Source organism: Rhinopithecus roxellana, chromosome 5 (assembly GCF_007565055.1).
Source record: "Rhinopithecus roxellana isolate Shanxi Qingling chromosome 5, ASM756505v1, whole genome shotgun sequence".
Lineage (NCBI taxonomy): Eukaryota > Metazoa > Chordata > Mammalia > Primates > Cercopithecidae > Rhinopithecus > Rhinopithecus roxellana.
The window spans coordinates 80,246,579-80,271,050 of record NC_044553.1 but is presented as its reverse complement, the minus strand read 5'-3'; the positions used below and the strand labels follow the sequence as shown (position 1 = coordinate 80,271,050).

At 51.0% G+C, this 24,472-nt stretch overlaps 1 protein-coding gene across 1 annotated transcript in view; it reads right to left on the bottom strand.

Annotated features, from left to right (window-relative positions):
• Positions 1-20,236: 20,236 nt before the first annotated feature.
• The window catches only part of DPF3 (double PHD fingers 3), a 165,977-nt gene continuing 161,741 nt past the window's right edge, over positions 20,237-24,472 (bottom strand). Inside the window, exons 13-14 of the mRNA XM_030930823.1 lie at positions 21,567-21,648; positions 20,237-21,033 (exon numbers count right to left, since the gene is read on the bottom strand). Coding sequence (XP_030786683.1) covers positions 20,963-21,033; positions 21,567-21,648 — 153 coding nt within the window. The 3' untranslated portion in view covers positions 20,237-20,962. The remainder of the gene's footprint in view (positions 21,034-21,566; positions 21,649-24,472) is intronic.

Sequence of the window (24,472 nt, the reverse complement as noted above, 5' to 3'; positions counted from 1 at the left end):
ATTTCAAAGGAATTTTCTCATTGAGAGACCAAAAAGCCCATTCAAGAGGCTAATTTTGATGCAAGATCTGGAGCTCTTCCAGCAGCACCTGGATCTGCCTGAATGATGCAGGGAGAGAGAAGACAGGCATCCATTTGCATATATGCAAACAAGGCCTTCCACAGCTGTCCAGAAGCCACCTCTGCTCAAAGCACCCCACTCAGCGGCTGGGGACTTCTTTCATCTGTCGGCTCGGCCTCGGAAGACAGAGAGACAGGCTTGCCACAGCTTCCCACCAAGCTGACAAGGGCACAAGAGTCATCCTGACACCCAAGGGCTGGAGGAGCAAAGAGCTTACACCTCCCCAAAGCCCTGGCAGGAGCAGGCAGCCAGACCCGTGGTCCAGGGTTCTCTTTGGGAGGACTTCTCTGTGCTATGCCAGCAGGAGAGCCACCACCCTTCTAGGGGGCTTTCTATGTCTTCCTGTCCCTGGCCCATTCCTTCTCCCCTGCTAGGACTTCGGTCTCCGCTTCCCTCAGACTCAGCCCATTCTGGGGAGACAGAAGAGACCAGGCAATTGGTCTGGGCACTGGGAGACCCAGCGCAGCCACGGGATTCTCTATTACCCTAAACAGGCTTGGTCTGGGCAATGGGAGACCAGGCACAGCCACGGGATTCTCTATTACCCTAAACAGGCTTGGTCTGGGCAATGGGAGACCAGGCACAGCCACGGGATTCTCTATTACCCTAAGCAAGCCTCCACCTCAGTTCTCCTCTCCCATAAAATTCAGGGGAGGGGGCAGGAGGGCTAGAATTCATACTTTTAGCCAAGAAACTCTTTCCCCAACAAAATTTTAGATAGAACACTACTCAGTAAAAGTGGTGCTGCTCTGGTGGGAACAGCACTGGGTGGGCGTCATCAGCCCCTTGCCCTGTCCCATTCATCCCATGGTGCCCCAAGGCTTGTCAGAGCACATTTTGAAAACCACTGAGTTTACTGACTCCTAAGATTCCTACCTGCTGCCAGAGTCTGCAATTTCTTCTATTTATTTATTTATTATTTATTTATTTATTTATTTATTTATTTTGAGACAGAGTCTCACTCTGTCGCCCTGGCTGGAGTGCAGTGGCGCCATCTCCGCTCAATGCAAGCTCCACCTCCCGGGTTCACGCCATTCTCCTGGCTCAGCCTCCTGAGTAGCTGGGACTACAGGCGCCCACCACCAAGCCGGCTAATTTTTTGTATTTTTTTAGTAGAGATGGGGTTTTACCGTGTTAGCCACGATGGTCTCGATCTCCTGACCTCGTGATCTGCCCGCCTCGGCCTCCCAAAGTGCTGGGATTACAGGCATGAGCCACTGTGCCTGGCCAGAGTCTGCAATTTCAAAACCACTCACAGTCCCTGATGAGAGCGGGAAGCAGGGAAACAGTGGGCCTGAGGAGGGACTGATAAGATTTTAGTGGCAAGCCTCAGAGACCAGCCTCCGAGTCCTGTGGGCTAACACAGCCCTCGGGTTCATGTTCCTGGAACTGCTCTCAGGAAAATTCTGGCAGAAGCCTCAGCTTCCATCCATACCTGTCCTGGCCCCAAGGCCTCAGGGGGACTTCTGGAGCCAGGAAACCTCCCTCTCTGAGGGCAGGGAGGGAGGGCCTGCCCCTCCAGTGGGCCCTGGGCCTCCCTCTCTGCCTGTCATTGTCATTGTGTCATTGTGTGCTTCTCCTTCCCTCTCCTTCCCCTTCTCCCTCCTTCTTCTCCTTTCTCTCCCTGCCACACACACACACACACACACACACACACACAGTCAACTTGTTACTGCCTTCACTCTCTCCCCCTCTGCCCAGCCCAGTCCCGTGGACCCTGGGAAAGTACACGAACAATACCTGGGGAAGGGGATCAGGTATCCGGGCCGGGCACTGGCCTCTACAAAACACACAGATGGCTGCTCCCCAGGCGATTCTGGGCTTTCCTTTCTTGCCCTCCTCCCTCCCTCCCTCTCCTCTCTGTCCCCAGCCCTAGGCCAGCTCCCAGCACCCCTACTTCCCTGATGAACATCCTTCTCCTTCCATTTGCTCAGGATGGCAGTGAACTGGCCTCAGACACAGGAAGTCGTACCCCCTCTCTAGGCCTCAGTTTCCTCTCTTCTGGAAAATGAAGGGTTGCACTGACAAGGGGTGTTTAAGCTTTGGGGGTGTCACAGATCCCTTTGAGAATCTGATGGAAGCCAGGCAGACACACACACACACATGCACAATTTTACAGACAAATTCAAGGAGCCCTGAAGCCCAGCCATGGTCTAGAGAAAGGCTACCCAGGGATCTTGTCCATGTTCAGGTTCTGAGTCTGGCCCCTGGCCGGGCTCCTCCACACCATACCAGCTGCACCTCCTCATTCCCTGAGCCGGTCTCACCAAAGAAGTCACAGGAGGACCAGCCAGGCCAAACAGCCACCCGCACTGGCCATCCCAGCTTCCCAGCCTCTCCCCTGCTGCCTCCCCACCACCAGCAGAGGGGCCCTGCTCCCTGCACAGCTCCCCCAACTTCCCACTTGACTGTAGCCCTTCCCTGACTGCTGCAGCTGCAAGAAAGAGGCAAAGATGAAGTGGAGGAAGGAAAGGAGGAGGAGGAGGAGGGCGGGGGGAGGAGAGGGAAGAGGAGGAGGGGGAGGAGGAGGAGGAAGAAGAAGGGGAGGAAAGGGAATAGGTCCCTCAGTAGGCAAGGTACAGACCAAAGGGGCTGCAGCCTCTAGCACTTCATCCTAACCTGGAAGGGGGCTCAGCCTGTCCTGGGAGGTGTGGTCTACAGAGCACCCACTCACACACCCTTAGCATCAACCTTGGCCCAGCCTGGCCAGCCTCCCACCATCATAGCCAGCAGCAGGCTCTAAGCGACAGAGCCTGCTCTGAGAGCCAGGGACCTCCTTCACCACCCCCACCCCCAAATCTAACCCACTCAGAACAGCTCCCAACCCTCCTCTACTCAGGACCCTTCGTGGTACCCCTGTCACTTCCAGCAGAAGCTGCTGCTTCCCCCATTCAAGGTGCTCCAGGTCGGACCTCAGCCCCAGGCACTCCTGCCTCATCTACTAAAACTTTCCTGAGGAAATAAGTTCTGCTGCTCTATTGCACAGGAGGGTGACTATAGTTAACAATAACGTATTGTGTATTTCCAAAGAGCTAGAGGAGAAGATTTTGAACGTTCTTAACACAAAGAAATGATAAATGTTTGAGGTGATGCATTTGCTCACTACCCTAATTCAGTCATCACACAACACATACAGGTATCAAAACATCACACTGTATCCCATAAATGTGTGCAATTATTGTGCACCAATTAAAAATAAAATAAAACTCTCCTCCATACTGACCAGCCTGGACTACTAGCCACATTTTCTTGTCTCCACATAGGTGCCTGACATAATCTCTTTCTTCCTCCACCGAAACCACCTAAGGTTTGAATTAGCTCAGATGCCACCGCCTCTCTGAAACCTTCCCAGCTTTCTCTCAGGTTGGAGGCACCCTCGCCTCTGAACTCTCACAGCACGGTGTCTGGGGGTGCTTGTGGCCTTTGCCACATTCTCCTCAATTTCCACAGGTAAACTTCATAATCTGAGATGATACTGCTATGACTGGGAGCCTATTGTGTGCCAGATACAGGGCCAAGGGCTTTACCTGCGTTGCCTCATTGAATCTTCCCACAAATGCAAGCTAGAAGGTGGCTGTAATTCCTTCCATTAAGAGAAAAGGAAACACAGGCAAGCCACATTTCTATGACTCCCAAGCCAGGGTATTTTCCTCTGCCCTGTTCTGCCACCTAAGTCTCTTGAGGAAACTTATGTCTTCAGGGTAGGAACTTGTTCACCTTTTATTCTAGGACCAAGTTTTTATTGCCATATCAGTGATTACATGGTTGAGGAGAGGATGGTAGAAGGATGAGACAGGAAGAACCATATGTGCCATGCACTGTACACATGTGATTGTGTTTAATCCTCACAGCAACCCTACAAAGTAGGTGTCATTCTCCCCATTTCTCAGACAAGGAAACTGAGGCTCATGGAGGTTATGTAATATGCCTGCCACCGGTCATCCAGCCTGTGAGTGGCATTGCCAGCCTTCTCTCAAGGGTTCTCGGGCCCCAAAGCCACCCTCCGTCAGCAGACTCACAGTGCACACCAAGGCAGGGGTGAGCTCGCCTGGGGCCTCTCTCCAGTTGGCAAACGGATCATCGAAAGTTAGAGCCCAGTGATTTTTGTAATTGAAAGTATTTTCTTTCTGACTTCCATTATGTAATTGGAAATGTATTCCCAAGGGCAATAATTTTGGCCTCAATACATAATTAAAAGCATACAGGAGTGCAATGTATATTTTTTAATGGCATAACTAGAGAAAAGCTAATGATTTTTTATGGCACAACTGCAAGATCACCCCAGAAGCTGCGTTCCATTCCCCTCCAAAGCTAGATCCAGGTTGAGAAAGGCAGTCCTCGATTCTGGTCCCTTAAAGTCAAAGGATATCAGAATAAGGATCACTGAGGAAGATAAAGAAAAAAGAGAAAAACAATCAAAAAAGAAACTAAATAAAATCAAAGGATAGTTATAAACCACCAGTTTTAAGCCCTGGGCTTTTAGGTGTTGTTTATAAATAGTTTTAATCTGTGAATACCTGTTTAGGGACTAAATCTAATAATGTATTTTTTTCAGGGTGCTTTTTGAGCTCTTTAAGAAGAAAGTTTGTCATTTTGCCCCAGAGAAACATGGAGATCATTTTCATAATTTATGATTTATTTAAGTGCATAGTGAATTTCCTTTAAGAGGAATACGGTGTGGCCCACCTAGAATAGATTGTGATTAATAATGCAGCAAGACTTAAAGGATTTGGGTTTTAAGTGGGCTGTAGTAACCCAACAACAGAGATGGGTAAAGGCCTAGCAGCCCAGTTTCTTCCCAGCCAACAGAACTGCCTTCCTCCCACGGACACCAGGGGAGGAGATCTGCTTCTGATGCTGCCAGGGCCATGCCCCAGAAGGAGAAAGATCTGTGCCTATGTGGCAAACTGTGCTCCACTCCCCACCCCACTGGATTTCCTCTTATCCACTCATTCACCCATTCACACACTCAATCATTCGTTCAAGGATCCCTGTATCCATCCACCCATTCCCTTGTTGAACATGATCCAGGCAGTTGGTATTCAACAGTGAACAAGACACAGTGCGTGCCCTCAAAGAGCTAGTCTGATCAGGGAGGCTGTCAAGAAAGCTGACAACGAGCAGGGAATGTCAGGTGCTGTATGAGAGGGATAGGTAAAACATGGAGGTTGGAGCCTCAGAAATGTTTGTAGGCGGAGAGCGAGTGTATATACAAGACAATTCCTGCTTGGGTGGTTGGGGTGGCATTCTGGAGATTCCAGATAGGAGATCTCCATTCAACCACATTGACAAAAGCAAAAAGATAAGGTTAGAGTGGTTCATTGTTGGAAATGAGGGAGTGCCTTGTGGGAAATGAGGATTGTAAGAAAACACATAAAAAGGAATCAGACAGAAGTTTAAGGAGTTATCTTTCTGGAGACTGCATAGAAGACGGGAGAGTAATAGTATGGTTTAACAGGATCCAAGAGAGTATAGTTTAACGGGATCCAAGCCCACACATCAAACAAAGTGGAAGACTAGTTGCTAGAAGATCTCAGGCTCTTTCTCACAGGTTAAAGACTCTGAGCCCCTGACATTGGCTCTTAGCTTCAGAAAATGGCCCTCTGTGTGTCATGTGGCAACTAGGGCTCCATGGGAGAGTTTGCCCTAGATCTGGGGTGCAGCCTGGGTCACAGTGTCTAAGACACAGGTCCCAGACAACCTCAGCCCAGCATCCCTAGAATAAACAGAGGCGGGTTTACTCAAATTGCCCTCTCCACTTGGAAAGCCCATCCCCAATCCCAAATCACTGCTGTCAAAGTCTTATACATCCTTCAAGGTTCTGCTCCAATGCACCTCCTCATAAAGCCCTTCTACAGATGATCTCCCTTCCTGTGTGCCTATGGGACCACCTATCTGTGGTTCCATCCTGAGTTAAAGGCAACAACATACATGCTATTCCCCTCAGTTGGCCAGTTGCTTCCACTGGGAAGTTCTAAAGTTGCTGTCAAGTTTTCTCCTCCAAGTCTGTAGCCACATGAGACAGTGAGCTGTGTCCATCAAAATGGCTTGGATGACCACTCTGAACATGCACCTCTGTGGACACAGAGGGGCCAGGGGTTTGAGGAAAGCAGAAAGAGGAGACAACGGAGGGTGTGGGCCCCTGTACCACCCTCCCTAGCTCCTCCTAGTCCCAAGGGAGGCTCTCTGGAATTGTGTTTTCCCTCTCTGTTTTGGGTTGAGCCTGTGTTTAGTCCCTGGCGGGGATGGCATTATTTTCCTCAAGGTTTCAAGGGGTTTGGACAGCGTTTCATATTTCTCTGTTTGGCAAATAGTCAGTCCCCTGCCTCCCCTCCCAGGAATCAGGAATCCCAGAAATTAAAGCCAGAGGGACTCGGGTTTCTTTCTGAGGCGGGGCCGCTGCAGCAGATGCCAGTTGGACCCAGGAAATAGCCAAGGGGTGGGGGGGCACCAGGTCTTGGGTTTTCTGGGAGGCAAGGGAGGGTACAGCCATGGATAAAATGCCATGGCACTGTAGAGGGCAGGTTTGGGCTCCCTGCCTGGAGCAGAATAATCTTTCTTTCAAAGCTGAGTTGGAGTGAGCAAGGACCAGCAGCAGCCATTCCACTCCATGCTGTGGGCACATTTCTCTCTGGGTAAAGGGGAGACAGAGCTTTCCATGCTGGAGAAGGGGATGGGAAGGAGCAAATCCCAGCAAAGGGAAGCAGGCCCAGCCCAGATGCCAGCAGAGAGGGAGCAGGAGCAGGAGGAGGGGATGGGAATGAGCCAGGCTTCAGCACAGAGGCTGGGAGATGGCAGGCAGGCGCTTGCGCGCAGAGCAGAACTGACACCTCGATCTCAGCTTGCTTCCCCCGGAGAACACTTTAATGAGGCTCACAGCTGTAATATCACAGAACGAGCGTTAACAATGCTAATTACCTGAAGTTTAGCCCGAACATTCCTAACCCACCCACCTTGGGGACACACTGTTGTTCTGGCCCTGCTAAAAGCGCTGATGGTTCAAAACATGGGCTGAGGCTTATGACGCAGATGTGACAGCAGAAGACCAAGGCAGGCCTGGGTGGGGGCAGGTAGGGTAGTGTGTGCTGCAGGCTGCAGGGATGCCCAGGAATGGACAGAGTGTAACCTCCTGGTCATGATACCAATGTCCCTCTGCTCTTCTTAAGAGTAACCCAAGGGAGAAGCCCCAAGTGGAGATCAGACTCCCTTGGCAAAAGCCGGGAATGAGCTACATCCACTTGTGCATGGCAGAGGGTCATGGGACTGAGGTGACCTCCCATCATCACTCTGCACAACCTCAGAGGACACCGCTGTGCCCTTCCCACCATCTAGCCCCAAAGATGGTTTCAAACTGTTGCATGTTTTTTGAAGCAACAGAGTCACCCATAGAAGACACAGATCAAATTGGAGCTGTGCTGGTCACTGGTTTCAGTTGAAAGCTCGGGCTCAAGGCTCCAGGACTTTCCTTCCACCCCTGTCCCTCGAGACCTCTGGGCATCTCCAAATCACTCCCAGAATCCTAGGCCTCTGCAGAATCTGCTTGGAAAACCACTGTTCTAGAACAACATAAACCTCTGGCCTCATCGTGTCTGGTATTAAACCATGCCATTCCAAGGCACTGCATGGAAACACACTTTACCAGACACCCCAGAGGGCCCCTGACTCAGGCCAACTCTGGGGGCTGGAAGACAGGCGTGAGCATTTGGTGCATGTACACCTCCATCTACATGGCCCCTTCCCCAAAACTGCCAAGTCTAGGGCTGATTTTATAGAAACACTAGAAACTCACGCCTGTATCTATAAAGTCAAATGTCACCCAGTCAGATAAGACAAGATCTAGAACTTCTGATTCCTCTCTCAGTAGCCTTTCTGCCAACCCAGGGAGGGGAAACCATATTATATCTCTCTCGCAACCCCACCCCTCAGACTCCCACTACTGCCAGGTGTTGAGCCACTCATCAACATCTTATCCCACGGTCCCTTCTTCCTAGGCCTCACCACCTCACTCTACCACCATTCCAAGCCTTTGCCTCTCCCCAGGGAAAAAGCAGAGGAAGGCCGTTCTGCTCTGTGTTTGCTTGAACGTAACTTGGATCCCTCCAGTTTTCCCCACTGATAGTTTGGATGTGTGTTCCCGCCAAATTCCGTGTTGAAATGTGATCCCCAGTGTCGGAGGTGAGGCCTAGTGGGAGGTATTTGGGTCATGGAGTGGGGGGATCCCTTATGAATAGCTTTGTGCCCTCCCAGCGGTAGGTAACGACTGAGTTCTTGTTCTGTTGGTTCACACTAGAACTGATTGTTAAAAAGAGCCTAGGACTTCCCTCTGCCTCACTCCTTCCCTCGCCATGTGGTACACCTGCTCCTCCTCAATTGAAAGCTTCCTGAGGTCCTCACAAGAAGCTGGTGTTGGTGCCATGCTCCTTGTATAGCCTGCAGAACCTTGAACCAATAAACCTCTTTTCTTTACCAATTACCCAGCCTCAGGTATATCCTTTAGTAACGTAAAATGGACTAATACCCCCTCCCTCCTCCATCCCTCTGACTTGGCAATGTCAGTTTCTGGTCTGCGTTATAACAATTAACTTTCTCAGGCCCACCAGAACATGGCATGTTTACTGCCTTCTCAAAAGCCCTCTCTCAGAAATTGGTGGGATAAAACTGTCTTCGTCTGTTCGGGCTCCTGTAGCAAAGTGTCATAGACTGGGTGGCTTATCAACAATAAGCCAAATTTATTTCTCACAATTCTGGAGACAGGAAAGTCCAAGATCAAGGTGCCAGCAGATTCGGTGTCCAGCAAGGGCCTGCCTCCTGATGGACAACCACCTTCTCCAGCTTCACATGGTGAAGGGGCAGAGGGTCTGTCCTGGGCTTCCTTTATAACGGCACTAATGCCATTCATGTGGACTCTGCCCCCCATGACATAATCACCTCCCAAAGTCCCTGCTTCTAATACCGTCACCCTGGGGGTGGAGATTTCAACATACGGATTTTGGGGGACATAACATTCATACCATAGCAGACCAGGATGCAATGGATGCAATGCCGGGTTCCCTGGGGTTAAAGCAGAAACGTGCACAGCTCTCCATGCAGATGAAAGGCCTGAATGATGTGGGTGTCTGTGTAATCTGCTGCTGCCTGGACTTTGTTACATGAGCCTAAGTCCCCCCGATTGCTGAAATTAGCAGTTCAGCACTGCAGGTCCAGCTGTCACTTGAAACTGCTTTGGGTGAAGGCCTGGCCTTTCCCCTCTGGTCCCTGAATGCAGACATCTCTCCCACTGGAGAGATCGCTCAACAACCTGCTCAATGGCCCATGTCTGCAGCAACCATCAATGGCTCCTCTGCTGAAATACCGGCCCCACATTATGCTTAGAAAAGCAAAGGCTGAAGGCACACGGATGACTCATTAAAGAACAGTGCAGCACTCACTTAGGGGAGGAATAAGAAGTGACATGGTGTCTTCCCACTGCCATGCCCACCTGTGTCTTACCAAAATTCACAGTAGATTCCAACTAAAACTATGTTGACTGATTGAGACCAGGGAGCTTGTGTTCTAGTTCCCTCAATTTCCCCCTTGACCCTGGTCATCACATGTTGTATTACTAGCTGTCTGGTGCCTGCCTCCTTGGCAAGACTGTGAGCCTCATGAGAGGTGGAGCTTTGTCTTCTCTGCTGTAGCCCCACTACCTAGCATAGAGTAGAAGCCTTTATTTATCTATCTAAAATTTATTTTTGGAAGACTGACTCTTAACTTGCAGCCTCAGAAAACCAATTCCCGCATGGACCAGGAGTCGTATACCCAGAGGCTGTTCCTTGAAGGCCGTTGCTAAGCAGACTCTGGAGACTCTAGGGGCAGATATGTCCTCTGTGATGCTTCTTGCTCCTTGCCCAGGGCAGCCAACTCACTGCCTTTATGGAAGGCAGCTGAGAGGGAAGGAGCAATGACTCAGCTGGCTTCTAGACGGGTCCTGCACCAGAGGTCTCTCTCTCTCCCCAACAGTATTCCTCCACCTCTGCGTGAATCATCTCTGAGTCATCAACCTCCCTTGCCCCAGAAAATCTAGGGTGCTCCCTTCAGGATGCCCTAGGATCTTCTCTGAGGGGTCTCCAGAAAATGAGCTCCTCTACTTCTGCAGCTGAAGCTCTCAGTTAAGGCCTGAAGCTATGCTGCCCGCTGTGCCCATGAAAGCTGTCACTGTGACTGTGGCTTCCCTGGTGCCATGTATGACGTGGCCAGAAGCCCATCGTCAGGCAGCAAGTGAGACCTGGAATTTGTTGCTCCAGGAGTCTCCTTGCAACCATGAAAGCACTAGTGTTTCTCTGGAGCCTGATGCACATGCCTGTGTGTTTCTCTCTCTCTCACACAATGCAGTCCTACTGCACACCCCAACATGAAATGCTCTACCCCCACAGGATCTCTACATTTGCAAGTGAGGTCCTAACTATTGGTAGGGAAAATAAGAGTTTCCAAGAGTTTTAGAGGCTTTTATTTGTTTTCACATTCTCTAAATTGCAGACAAAAGATTCACTACGTGGGTAGTCAACATTGCTAACCAATCACAGAACAAGATACTAACCACAGCAAGGAAGGGGTAGGGGCTTGTGACTCAGTCTTTGAGAACGTGCGAGGGTTCCATGGGATATCGAGGGGTCCCAAAGACAAAGGCTGCTCGATCCCCATGTCATTCTTCATCCCATCAGCAACAGGTCTCCCTCCCAGAACCCTGTCAGGACAGGAGAAAAGGCAGTAAGAGAGGTGGGGCAGTCCTGGCACGTGGGCCACCAGTCTTCTGAATGAAGAGCGAGTCCCGGGTCTGCTTCCAATCTGTAGGTTCTCCTGGAGACTGTCACAATCTGGCAGCTCTCTGGGAAGTAACAGAACCGGCATGTCCCCTTAGGATGGCAGGAGATGTGGCACAGCCTCAATCTCCAACACTGAAACACAGAGAGCTTGATACGTCCCTTAGGGCAGAAACATCACAGCACTTCACGTTAGGAGTCACGAAAGAGTGGGAACCTGACACACGTGGGAAGGGCACATCCCCAGAGGACAGAGGGCCAAGGCGGCACACACACCTACAGACAGAGACCGCAACCACATCACAGTAAGGAGGAGGACAGCTAACGGGGTGGGAGCCGGGAGCTTTTGTTTGTCTGTTGCTGTCATTGCTTTTTAGAGAAGCCAGGGTGAGCCAAATGGAGATACTGTCTCAAGACCATTACACACAACTTCCCAGATCTGTAGCTCTTTTCTGTAACCTCATGAAAGCTGTGTCAGACTCAGTCCTGGTCTGAAGTACCCAAGCAGACCAAGGCAAAAACTCATCCACAAGAGGCAATGCGGTATTGGGTTCCAAGGATCAGTGGGGAGGGCATTCAAAGGAGCAAAAAGGGAAACCCTGTTTCATAGGCATTTCTCTCGCTGGAGCCCAACTCTCTTGTTCATTCTTTTATGACTAAGAGTCTCAGAAGGAGTTGTGGGTATGGGGTAAAAGAGACAAGCAGGCATGTTGGAATGATGGGGATAAAATGTTGCAGTGGCTTCCCTCTCTGGTGCCCACACCTGGAAGAAGTGATCCCAGGTTTGCGTCGTATCTGCAGGTCTAGAGACATCAATGGAGGCAGTAATTGGAGATCTCAGTGCATTTCCAGGGTCCCCTTTCTAAAGGCAGTTTAAAGCAATGGAGGGGCAGTACATTCCTAAGGCTGTGAGATGCCCAGGGTCTCTATTCACCAGCTGAGAAAGGGCATTGAAGACTAAACACACCCCTTTTGCAAGTCCACATGCTCTCTGACTCAACCAGAGGGCATCCAAGGCCTGGTGGAGCCTGTGCAGGCCTGAGCTTCCTTGTGGAGCAGCGGGTAGGCAGCTCCTTCCCAGGGACCTCTTCGTCCTTCCTACCGCAGGAGCCACCTGCCAAAGCCCACCCGGAGGAATCCCGGCATTCATAAATGGACGTGCCCTCACCAAAGCCACTGGACCAGCCTGTCCCTGAGAAGAGACACAGAGGGATTTCAGCAACGAGAAGAAAACCAGTTTCTTTTGGCTTCTTAGCAGAGATGCTCCATGTCTTGGCTGTCAAAGAGAGAAACTGGGCTTAAAAATTGCCCTCACCCTGAACCCACTTGGCAATGGGGAGCAGACCTGGTTGAGGTCTAGTTCTGGCTTTTGTGAATCGACCGTGTGACACAGACAGCACAGCATCAAGCCAGGAGGGTGCCTGATCAGACTGTTCTCAGACTGAGAGTGCACTCAAGGGCAGGCAGGAGATGGAGAATTCTCAGAGCTCAGCCACTGGCTCTCAAGCTCCCAGGCTCATCCCTCAAGCAGCTGGGGACCTGAGGGCTCTGGGTCCACCACTGGCTGCCTGGGAGCAGTGCTGCCAGTCTGGTGTGGAAAGGGTCCAAGTCAGAGGCCTTTGCCTCACCCCTTCCACCAGCAGGGCCATTCAGAGGAGCCTTGGCTCAAGAGAACGTTGCCCACAGGCTTTCAAGTAGGTGAGTGCACCAAACCCCTTCATGCTTTTCAGGCTCTCACGCACTTTAAAACCAGACTCACAGCCAAGCCTTGTGTCCCTGGCTACCTCCACAGAGATCACCAGAATTCCCCTCACTGGGAGTCACGTGCCGTCTAGGGCCCCAGAGGAGCCTTCCCTCCGGCCAGCCCCACAGAGAAGCTACAGCTCTGAGCCGACATCCACACATTGACAGATACATGCTTTCCCCCAAGCCCAGGCATTTTGCTTGAAAGCGAGCTTGGTGTGGCTTCTTCAGGGAATAACTCAAAGCTGAAATCTGGCTGTGACACGTGTGGAGAAAAGGAAAGATGAAACAAATGGTTTATTCCTAATGCTGTCAACACAAACAACTGATAGTCTAAGCCAGCATGAAGCTAGGATCTGACAAGCACCTGGCCAAAGGTGAGCATGGAAGGTTTTCTGGAAAGCTCTCTGATGCTGGGTTTCATCCCTGCACACACCAGCAGTGCCAGACACAGGCATGGGGCAGCTGACCTTGCCGGGGTCTAGTGGGGTGTGCCCAATCTGTGCATGAAGTCTCCCCCACCCCAGTAGTCCCCCTCTCTGCTTTCTCTAGCAGGGACAAGACCACTGTGGGGGTCATTTTCTGCCTCTGATCAGGCCCTACCAATTGCACCTCCCTGTCTTCCACCCCAAGAACCTGCAAGCAGCACTGGGGGCACTGGCTGCCCAACACTCTCCAGCCCAGGTGCCTTCATCAGTTCACCGGTTTTAATGCTGAGGATGCTGTCATCCAAAGGCATCTAGTGCCTGGAAAAGCAGATTAAAGCAACTAGGCTGAGGGCATCTGTTTTCTTCCCCCGACCCCTCAACCTCCACAGGATGGAAATCACTGGATGCCTCCACCTGCTTGTCTTCTACTGATGAACACGCATCCTCAGCAGAGAAACCTACATATACATCTACCTTCCGTGGTGGCGCGATACTTGACCTATAGTCACGATTCCTTGGCAGAGCTTAATTTTATAGCTGAAAAGCAACTTGAAGCCTGGGCCAGGATGTGGTTTATTTTCCAGCCTCTACAGGACCTAGAGCATTGCCTTGTACATAGTCAATGCCCTGCCAAGGGTTTTAATTTAGCCAGTAACAGGTCTGCCTTGCAATGATTCATGGCAGGCAAAAGATGGGTTCATTTTCCTTCAGAGGAAAAACCCCCAGAGTGGACAACCATGGCAGATGAGTGCGGGGCAGCTCGGATGGACTGTGTTCTCTTTCCCGGCCAGAGGAGCACAAGTGCCCCCTAAGCATCTGACCATTCATCGCAAAAGCATGACCCATCTGCTTTCCCAAATACCATGTGGACCAGATGCACTGGTGAGCCAGGGACGCCCTGCCTACCTACCCCGCCTCTCTCCAGCCACCTGCTCCCCACCTCCTCTGCTCTGAGATAATCGTTCTATATTTTCATGCTCTCGCTCACATATCAGGCAGTGTTTCTGTCCTTTTTTTTTTTCTAGTACCTAATTTAGGCCTCTTCAACTACATGTTGAAAATGTGCACGGGGTATATTTTCTTTTTCCTTTACACCACTGTTGCTTCCCACTTCCCACCTCCACCCCACTCCTTAGCATCTAGCATGGCAGAGGGAAGGGAGGAAACAGTGCAGGGAAGGGAGAGGGCAGGATGAGAATCGAGGTCTCAGTGGGGAGTAGACATGGAAGGGCAAACCAAGTCTGTAAAAACCACAACCCCCATTCTAGCCATAAAAGCTTTGCATCCCTTTGATAGCAGAATTGAGATTTTTCAAGTCCCCAACTATTACCAAATGTCTCTCCTGAAAAGAAGCACAGGTGAACGAACGAAGAGAAGGAAAGAGGCATGGAGCCAATGGCTTTCCAAGCACAAGGCTCCCTTTGCAACCCCTGTGGCTGTGCAGGAGCTGAGAGCCAGAGGAGCGGGACTGGAGAAGATTTCAGGAAAGACGCACCTTGCCTGGCAGCCCCTGGCTCTCCCTCTTGTCCTGGAGCAACACCAAAGTTTCCCTTTAGTTCATTAAGCAGGGTGTGTGTGTGCGCATGTGTGTGTGCGCGCACGCACGCATGGGCATTCCTGTTCTCATCATCAATATTCATAACATTGAAATGAATAACAGAGACACAGAGAGGCGAGCAAATGAGCAAATGGGATGCAGTGAGTGAAAATATAACCTGGGGGTCTGTAGGATTGTGTTGCTGAGGGGATATACAGGCCCCAGGGGCTCGCGTGCCTCTCCCATTTCCTACAAGGCCCACTTACCTGCCCTCCCGTCCCCACCACGGCCATGTTTATTTGCTAGACAGGGTTGGTGCCAGCCTACAGGGCCATTTTGCTTGCTGCCTGGGCTAGAGGTCATGATGAGTAATTATATCTCTGTCCAATAGGGTTCTGGCTGCCTGCCAGTCCTGGTTCCTGCCTTCCTCTCGCCTGCCCTGGGAAATGTCGCCATCAGCAAAATACTCCCTTCTCCTGGTGGAGCCAAAGAGGGGGAAACTGTGAAAGGTCCCTCTCTCAAGGCCACCTGCCCTGCGACCTGAAGCTGGCGCTGGAGCAGAGAAAGGAAGGAGTGAGGACAGAAGCTGGAGTCACCTCAGGATCCCCTCACAGGCAGGGCTCACTCAGAGCTCAGAGAGCCTGTTCCAGGAACCCACTCACTTCCAAATCTTTCCCCTCATGCAGGGAGTTCCCTGTTCCTTCTGGAAAACCCCCTGGTAGGGAACTGGCAAGCCCGGACCCCTCCTCTTCAGAGTTTCCTGACAGCACTTCCTTTGGGCCTGGCCTCTCTTCAAGCTGCCTGGGCTGCTCACATGGAGGGGGCGCCCGCCGCACAGCCAGGCCTCCCCGGGGACAGCTGCTGAGAGGCTCCAAGGCAGCTCCCACTCACTCTGCCTGGGAGGCTGTCCGTCCTCCCACATCCCGGGTGCCCAGCAGGCAGCACCCACATCTTCCTCTCCCCTCCTTCCCCTTGCCCCCCTCTCAGCTGTCCACTCACAGTCCACAGGGTCTCCAGCCTCCCTAGAAAGGGGTTCCCAGCTCTCCAAGACCCTCCACCAGCTGCCCAAAGGCCTTGAACCAACCCCTCTGTCCCGTTGTTCCACACTCAGGGCTGGTGGCTGTGGTCTCTGGCAGAGAAACATAAGCAGACTCCCAAACCCTGGGAATGCTCAGAAATGGGGGAGGGAGCCCCAACCCCCAGACAGCTATGGAGCCCACCTTCTGGCCATGGACCAGTTAGACTCTGCAGCAAGTTAGGGCTCAGGTAGGGAGACTCGTAGGCCTGAGGCAAATTAAAACATCTGTTCCCCACCACCACTATCCTTCCCCTTCACCTGGAATCCAAAAGCATGCTCTGGGGATGGGAGTAAGTTTGCAAAAAGGGTAACACACAGCGGGGAGAGGAGGAGCTCTGTCCACTTTGCAGGGGGGCAGAGGAGCAGGACTGGCCAGGCCCCCGCTTCCCTTCCCAGCTACTGGTGTCCTGGGCTTGGGGGACAGGGGCCTGGGGGCCTGACCCGTCTGGTAGCAGTGCCTGGAAATGCTTCACTCCCCAAGGCTGCAGGCATGATCCAGCCCTCCCTCACTGCCTTCTCTCTCCAGTTGGGTGAGGGGCCTGCTTTGCCCTCAGAAGCATCCCTGAAACCCCACACAATCAACAAGGGGCCTCAAGAAAGAGGGAGCTGAATTAGAGTTCAGAACTGGGCAGAGGTTTGGCCTTTTTAAAAAATAATAATAATAGTAATCTGCTGCCCAGGATCACAAGCCTCAGGAAAAAAAACAAACAAACAGAGTTTCAATCACTGTTCACTCCCACCTGCTGCCCTCCAGCTCCTTAGCTCCAGGATTTCTGCCTGAGGACATCCAGCTCTCTGCCTTGTTCCGCCAGAGATCCTTGCCCCTCCCAAATGCCCTCCCACCCTCCCTTCCCAAGGCACCCCTGTCTCTCTTCCTCCCCAGGAATGGGAGCCTGCTAAAAGGGACACCAAGTCACCACTGCTACAAGGAGCCAGGCCTGGGACTTGCGGCATCTTCCGTGGGAGTGTGAGCGTGAGTCTGGCCAGAGCCAACTTCTCCACTGGGACCCCCTGAAGAGGGGCCAGGAGGGGCAGCCGGGGAGTGAGAAAAGAAGGGGCTGCTCCTGTCCCAGCACTTCCACGACAGGCTAAAAACCGGCCTGGGGGCCAGGGATGTGGTCCTCAGGGCCCGCCCTGGGCCATGGGGCAGCACAGTGCCCCTCACCTCCTCACACGCAGACCCAAAGAGGAGACTGTAAGCCCCTCTTTTTGAGTCCTGAGGCCTGAGGTTGCCAGCAACCTTTCTTCAGCGGCACAAAAGAGTGCAGGTCTCCTCCACTTGCTCCCAAAGGAAAAGTAATAACAATCATCTCATTTTTCTTCCTTAAAACATCAAAACTTTGAAGCGGAGTGTTGAAAGGAAGCGGGCTGTATTCAAAGCACGAAGATAAAAATGCACCATGAGTGTGTAACCCTCCAGGGTATCATGAAACCATCACTGTGAAACCCAAACCCTCCCCCAACTTCAAAACCTGTTATCTTCCCCAGCTCTGGAGGAATCTGGCCTCCTTCCCTCCCTTCCACCCACCCACGAGCTCTTCCCTGGTTCCAGTTGGCTGGGCTCAGCCTGCCTGGGCTTCCTACCTTGCCCTGGGGCAGGGACAGGAGCAGGGGAGCTTTGGGACCTGCTGGCTCCTGCTTCAGGGGCAGTGAGTCAGTGAGGGGTTCCGAAGGAAAGCCAGAATGTCAATCTCCTAGCAGGAGCCCTGTTTCTATTTCCACATAATGTTGCCTGTGCTGGATTTGCTACAGGTCCAAAAAGCAGGGCTTCAAAAATGCCTGCAGGGAACAGGATTTCCACTTCCGGGTTGAATCCGGCAGCCTCACCTCTCTGGTTTGCTGGAGCCACAATACAGAGGTCTCCTGGTGAAGCCCAGCAAAGGTCTCCTGGCTGTTCCCAACATTTGAGCCGGGAGACAACCCCATCATTGTCTCCATTTGGTGACCTCTGCAGAAAATGACAATAGCTACCATAGAGTGGGAACCATCATCGTGCCAGACCCATGCCAGGACCTTTACCAACGTCACCTCGAATAACTGCAAAGATCATGCTGGATAGGCCATGTTTCCCCACCTTACAGACGTGTGAAATGAGGCTCAGAGAGGTGAAGTCATTGGCCCAAGGTCAGTCAGCTAGAAAGTGGCAGTATTCGTCAGAAAGTGAGCGTTACCCATGAACTGAAACGAATCATAGCCCTCTCTAAAAGTCACCTTTCCTTTCTCAACTGCATTAATCTTATAGAAGGGAGTATCCTGAGCACCTTCATTTTAAAGTCCCCAACCCCATGTACATCCCTCACCTCCACCCCACAGCCCATGAAAGTCATGATTTCCTTGGTCACAGCTTTTGCCAGGACCCTGACCATGGGCAGCCCGGCCCTGGCAATATGAACTCCCTTTGGTCACAAGGGAGATATGAAGAAGACATCTAACCTTGGCTAACACACACAAGAAGGTGGACATGGAAAACATCTGGAGTTCTTCCCACACAAGCATGGCTCTGCAGTGCTTGTTTATGTAGCAAAACTCTCAATCTCGCTCTGGAATAGTCAGGGCAAGTGTTACTATCTCCATTTTCCAGGTGGGCAAATTGAGGTTCAGGGAGGTTAGGTGACTTGCCCAGTGTCACACAGCTACTCCATGGCAGAGGCAACACAAAAACCCTGATCCTTCACAGGCATCCTGTGATTCTAGCTCAGAGAATGATTCTAGCTCATTCTCTGGGGTTCAAAAAAAAAAAAAGAGAGACCAATTTAACATTTACCAACCCTGTCCTCTTTTGAACACAAAGGTGATAAATGTGACCATGGAGACTTTTGTCTGCTTGCAGTACCATGACAGTGCCAGCCCACAAGTTGGCTTGCTATCCCTGCTTTCCAGATGGAGAAACTGAGGCCTCCAAAGATGAAGAATGGGTTGGCCCCATTCTGCAGGGAGTAATGAAGCTGAGAGGGGAACTCTGGGGCCATCCTAATGTCACTCCAGAGCCCTGACCCTCACCACTGCAGGCAAGTTCCAGTGCCCTGCCTTGGCCTGGGAGACCCAGCTCAGGTTCAGCTTGTGTGGGCAAAGCAGACGTGGGGCTGAGATAGAACAGAGGTGCCCTATCGCCTGCACTTCTGTGGAAAACAAATTTGCACATACTCCGAAGAGGACGTGTCAAGTTGTAGAGCCACAATTTGGGGTTTCAGACTTGCTTTTTAAGTTTTTAAGCTATTGTGGCATTTGGGAACATTTGGGGAATTTTTTTTCTCTAAATTTAAATTAAAATGACTCTCAAAACCAATTATTAGCCTTTGGAGACAGCCTGCTTTGAGTTTTGTGGGAAGAGAGAGAGCTGGAGTAGTCAGGAGAGAAGATGTGCCCCTCTGATGGAATGTCACCCTCCCTATCCGTCCCTGGGCCTTCAGGATTCAGACGAGCTCACCGACCAGCAGGCGGAAGGAAATTACTTATGAGGGAGACGAAAATTCCATCCGGACAGGGGCCCTTTAAATGAGACCATTATGTATGTGTGTGATTCACTCTGAGGCCACAGGCCCCTACAGGAGAGTGACCCCCATCGCTTGCCACAGGTCACTCTGCAGAAGCGTCGGGGAGACCCATACTGCTTGGTTTCATGCCAGGCTGCCCTGGGTCCACTGGCCAAGAGCAATTAGCCTGGAGAGGAGCACTCCTGCTGAGGGACAGCACAAATACTGCAGCCGGGCAGAAGTGGCCCAACTAGCCCGAGTCTCCGGGAGCTTCCTCAGGAGCTTAAGAACTAAAAATAACCTGGGCCTTTGTTGTGAGCAGCCAGACCACAGAGATGGAGCTGATTTCAGAGAAGCCAAGCATGCGCGAGGGTTCCGCTCACCAGGACCTGCCCTTCGGGCAAATGATTTTTCCAGAAATATGTCAGTTATTGTGCTGCTGCTGTGATTCAAAGTCAGCCCAATCCGCTCCAGCCCTCGGGGCTATCTTCCAACACACAGAGTTCTCGGAAGCTCAGCCTCCCCACCTCTTTCTTCTAGATACGTTTTTTTTGAAAACAAGAGTCCTGCACGTTTGGGGAGCTTAGGAGACAAGAGTAACCCCCGCACTGAGAGTTCTAAAATGTGGCCATCCTGGTGGTGAATAATGACCACCTCACCCTAATTATTTGTTTAGATAACAATCTTCTCCTTCCCCCATGTTAAAATTCCCAGTCAGGTCTCCGTAGACAATAGCGAACGTACACTACGTGGAAGGAAGAAATTACTTAGGAAAAGGGATTCAGAGCGTGGCATCAATACTGAAGGTTTCTCAAAGCTGCAGCCCCCTGTATCCAGCATTCAGACACATGATTGGGCAGCCTTCACTCCCCTTCCTGGTTCTTGAGTCCCACCAGAGGAAGCTGAACCAGTTCTCCAGACCCAGGTGGGCTGAGAGGCAGAGGCTTGACCGTCTTCCTCAGTCCATAGGCTATGTGGCTGGTCTCACCTAAAGGATGTCCCAGCTCTAAGGTCAAGGAACCAGCCTGGCCCCTTGCAAAGTCTCTCCCAATGGATAACAAGTACTGACTGGCTATGGCGGGGCCTTGGCACCATTTCCATAATGCTTCCTCCCACGTCTCAGCGCCTCTCCCTCCCTCCCCGCCCCCATCTAGTAACTTGAGGCAGTGGATCAAGACCAGGCTGGCTGTGGATGCCACTGCTGAGGTTCTAGAAGGCAACTCTTTGTCTCCACAGACACCAAGGAACAAGAAGGGATTGCAAGACTCCAAGTCTAGAAGTTTCCAGTGAGGCTTGCCATAAACAACAACTTCTCCACAGCCCTTTGTTCCTCAGGTGAGAATTTCAGGATGAAGAGCCTAAGCTGGAGGGGGCGGGGGCTGTGCGAAGATTTCTTGGAACACAATAGATAAAAAACACCACACTACACACAAGTGATAGATGAGTGGTCAGGAAATGGCTTCCCTTAAAATGGGAACCAATGAGAGGGCCTCGGTGCTAGGGCAAAAGTGAAAGGGGTTCCACGGGGCTAGGGCCGCGGTGTTCTTCCAAAGAGCAGCTTCCTTCTGGTAGAGACAAGGAGGTGCTGGCTGAAGTTCCGCACATATCGGGGGAGGTCAGGAGATGCCTCACCCTCTTGGTTCCATGTGTCCGTGCCCCTCTGGGACTATTTCTTTTCCTTACAGTTGGTCTGTCTGGATATGTGGGAAGAGGGCGCGTTCTGGTTTGAGCTGGGCTCTGCTTTAGCCTCTCCAGCAGCAAGTCACATTCTGTGACCTAGGGCCCTAGGCCTGGCAGCCGAAGGCTGAGGCTTTCTCTTTGAGCAGTTCCCAGCATAAGTGGCAGCTCCAGCTTCCTGCAAGAAATGAGATGGCTTTAGTAGCAGCCCCTCTGCTAACTCTGGAGCCCCACCCCAGTGCCCCTAACTTCTTGTAAACCCTGTTTCCTTTGAACTTCGGCGATGCAGAAACCAAGTCCCAGACCTGAAAACGTGCCGGAGTCTGTGGCTCAGCAGAAAGCAGGTGCTCAGAGGAGATGGGCTCAACTCTTATCAAGACCCTCACTCCCTGGTCATGCCTCCAAACTAGTGTCGCCGGGCCTGCGCTAGTTTCCCTGGAAGCTCACACCTCCCCAGCATCTCCACTGCATGTCTGGGAAAAACCTCCTCAGCCCTCAAGTTGAAATTTCAGCTGCTTGGACTGTGCCTCAGTTTCCTCATCTGTAAAATGGCAGTCGTCGTACCTACCTTGTGGGGTTGTGACGATTAAATGAGACAAGACATGGACATGTAAAGCCCTTAGCACAGGCCTGTACTATGGTGAGAGCTCAGTAAGCGCTAGTAGTAGTAGTATCTGCTGCTGTTGTTATTGTTGACCTCATCATCATTACCTTCTGGGGGCTCAGCCACCGGGGGATTTAAACAGTACATGTGATAGCCACGGTCACAGTCATCGCAGAAGAGTAGCTGGTCCTGGTGGAACACAGAGCAAGCACAGAGGAGGAGAGATTCCATTATTTGGGGCCAATGTCTGGCCCCCACTTACCCATCAGCCTTATTTCCACATCGGCCTCACTGGATCCCCTTTCCAGGTCCCACAGGGAGTCCTCACTGTCCCCTGAACATGCCTGTGCTTTTCCCACACCTAGAGTTTCCCCCTCTACCTCCCAGACTATATAAATCCTACACCTATTTTAGGGTTCTGCTCAACTCATACCTCCTCCAAGAAGCCTTCTGTGACTACCACCTCACATCCCAATTTAAAAGGATTCCTTATTCTTCTGAACTTCCAGAGCCAATAGCTCTGCTTCCAAAGGGCAGAAAATGTCTCTATTGTCCATGACTTTATATATTTGAAGATCTTTTTTTTTTTTTTTTTTTTTTTGAGACGGAGTCTTGCTCTGTCGCCCGGGCTGGAGTGCAGTGGCCGGATCTCAGCTCACTGCAAGCTCCGCTTCCCGGGTTTATGCCATTCTCCTGCCTCAGACCCCCGAGTAGCTGGGACTACAGGCGCCCACCACCTCTCCCAGCTAGTTTTTTTGTATGTTTTAGTAGAGACGGGGTTTCACCGTGTTAGCCAGGATGGTTTCGATCTTCTGACCTTGTGATCCGCCTGTCTCAGGCCTCCCAAAGTGCTGGGATTACAGGCTTGAGCCACCGCGCCCGGCCTATATTTGAAGATCTTAATTGAATTCTTCTGGATTCCACTCCCTCCATCTGTGAAATGGGCAACAGCTGTACTGGGATGAACCTCAGACCCTCTTCAGGGTTTCATCAGAATGTAGAAAAATGCAAGTAGCGCCATCCCTTGGCTTCCAGAAGCTTCCTCACTGTCTGGAGGCTGGAGCCCAGGTGAGAACAGGTCCGCCCAGGGTTGTGGTTAACTTCAAAGGACACAGGCCATATCTTTGCACCCATGGCTACTTCTGCCTAGAGGCTCTCCCAGACCCCTGACCCTTTCTCTGCATGTCCATTCCCTGCCTACCCTTCAAGTACATCTTCTTCAATCACTTCTTTTCCACAAAGACTTTGCTAATCTACCTTAACTGGAAGTTCTCTCTTCCCTCGTACAGCCCCGTGGTACTTTCCCTTTCTGTGACATTTAAATGCATTTTCCTTTATGTTACATGCCTGGCATGTGGTAGACATCTAATCACGCTTGTTTTCTTGGTCGGGCACTGTGGCTCATGCCTGTAATCCCAGCACTTAGGGAGACCAAGGTGGGTGGTTCACTTGAGGTCAGGAGTTCAAGACCAGCCTGGCCAACATGGTGAAACCCCATCTCTACTAAAAATACAAAAATCAGCTGGGCATGGTGGCATGCATCTGTAATCCCAGCTACTCAGGAGGCTGAGGCAGGAGAATCTCTTGAACCCGGGAGGTAGAGGTTGCAGTGAGCCAAGATCGCACCACTGCACTCCAGCCTAGGCAACTGAGTGAGACTCTGTCTCAAAAAAAAAAAAAGAGACATCTACATGTTTGTTTTCTTGAATAATTAATTTGGAACATGCCTCTTTTTTCCACCCTTTATCCTCTTTATGGACTATAAGGCCCTTGGGGGCAAAATCTTGTTTTCCTCATCACTGCATCCACTGTAGTGACTTCCTTGCATACAGAAGCTGCTCAGAAACTGTTTGTGATCTGGCCCCACCCCCTAGTTTCAGCCCTGTTCTATTTGGTGATTTTTGAAACTGTTTGGATGGCTTATAAGACTTTTTCAACATAAAGTTTTATATCAAATCTCACCTTGGCTCCCACCAGTGCAGAAATCCTGGATAAAATTAGATATAGTAGTTGGAATCCCCAGGGAGCCAGCAAGGAGGGCTTTTTTTGTCATGCTAAAATCCATCAGTGGGGCAACAGGAGAGCTTTTGAAGAGTTATCAACAGGAAAGTGATATGATCAGATTGCAGTTTAGAAAGATCTTACTAGCTGCTATGTAAGAGTAGATACCCAGTGGGAGAGAAGTTCATTCAAGAGGCCAGGGGACCAGTTAGGAAGCTGCTATAGCTATCCAGATACGTGATGATGGTGGCCTGAATTACGACTGTGGCATGGAGAAAGAAATGGGTCTTGCTCCCATTTAAGCATCATTGATTAGATAGGGAGAGTGATAGGGAAGAAGCCAAGGATGCCCTCTGGGTTGTGGCTTGGTCAGCAAGCCCAATGATACAGTCACCCATTGGGACATGGGAGGAAGAGCAGACTCATGGGAGGGAGAGGGCAACCTCAGCTATAGACATGTTCTACAGATAGGGATGACCTGGAGGCTGTTGAAGAGAGCAGGAGAGAAGTCTGGGTGTGAGATATGGATTTGGGAGTCATTGTAACTAGATGGCAAATGAAGGTCCTAGGAGAGGAAGCCTGGAATGTGTGAAAGCAAATGTCTTTGAACTTGTCTTCATGAAGAAGTGTCCATGAACCCCTTGAAATGATACATACAATTTTGTACATAGGTAGAAAGTACTTGTTTCTATGGAAAGAGTAAATCCATAGCTTTCATTGAATTATCTGAAAGATCAAGGACCCAAAAGAGTTTAAGATCAAGGGCCCAAAAGAATTTACTGAGAAGAAGGTCAAGAATAGACACTTGAGGTACTCCAACTTTACAGGGTAGGCAGAGAAAAAAAGACTGAGAAGGAACAGTCAGAGAGGTAGGATGAAGACAAGCACACTGTAGTTTACGCCAAAAAAGTTACATCATTATTTTAGAACCAGAATAAGATACAGGACAATTTGATCTAGGGATAATAGGATAATACAAGGAGAAACAAGTTAGGATGGGGACAGAAAACAG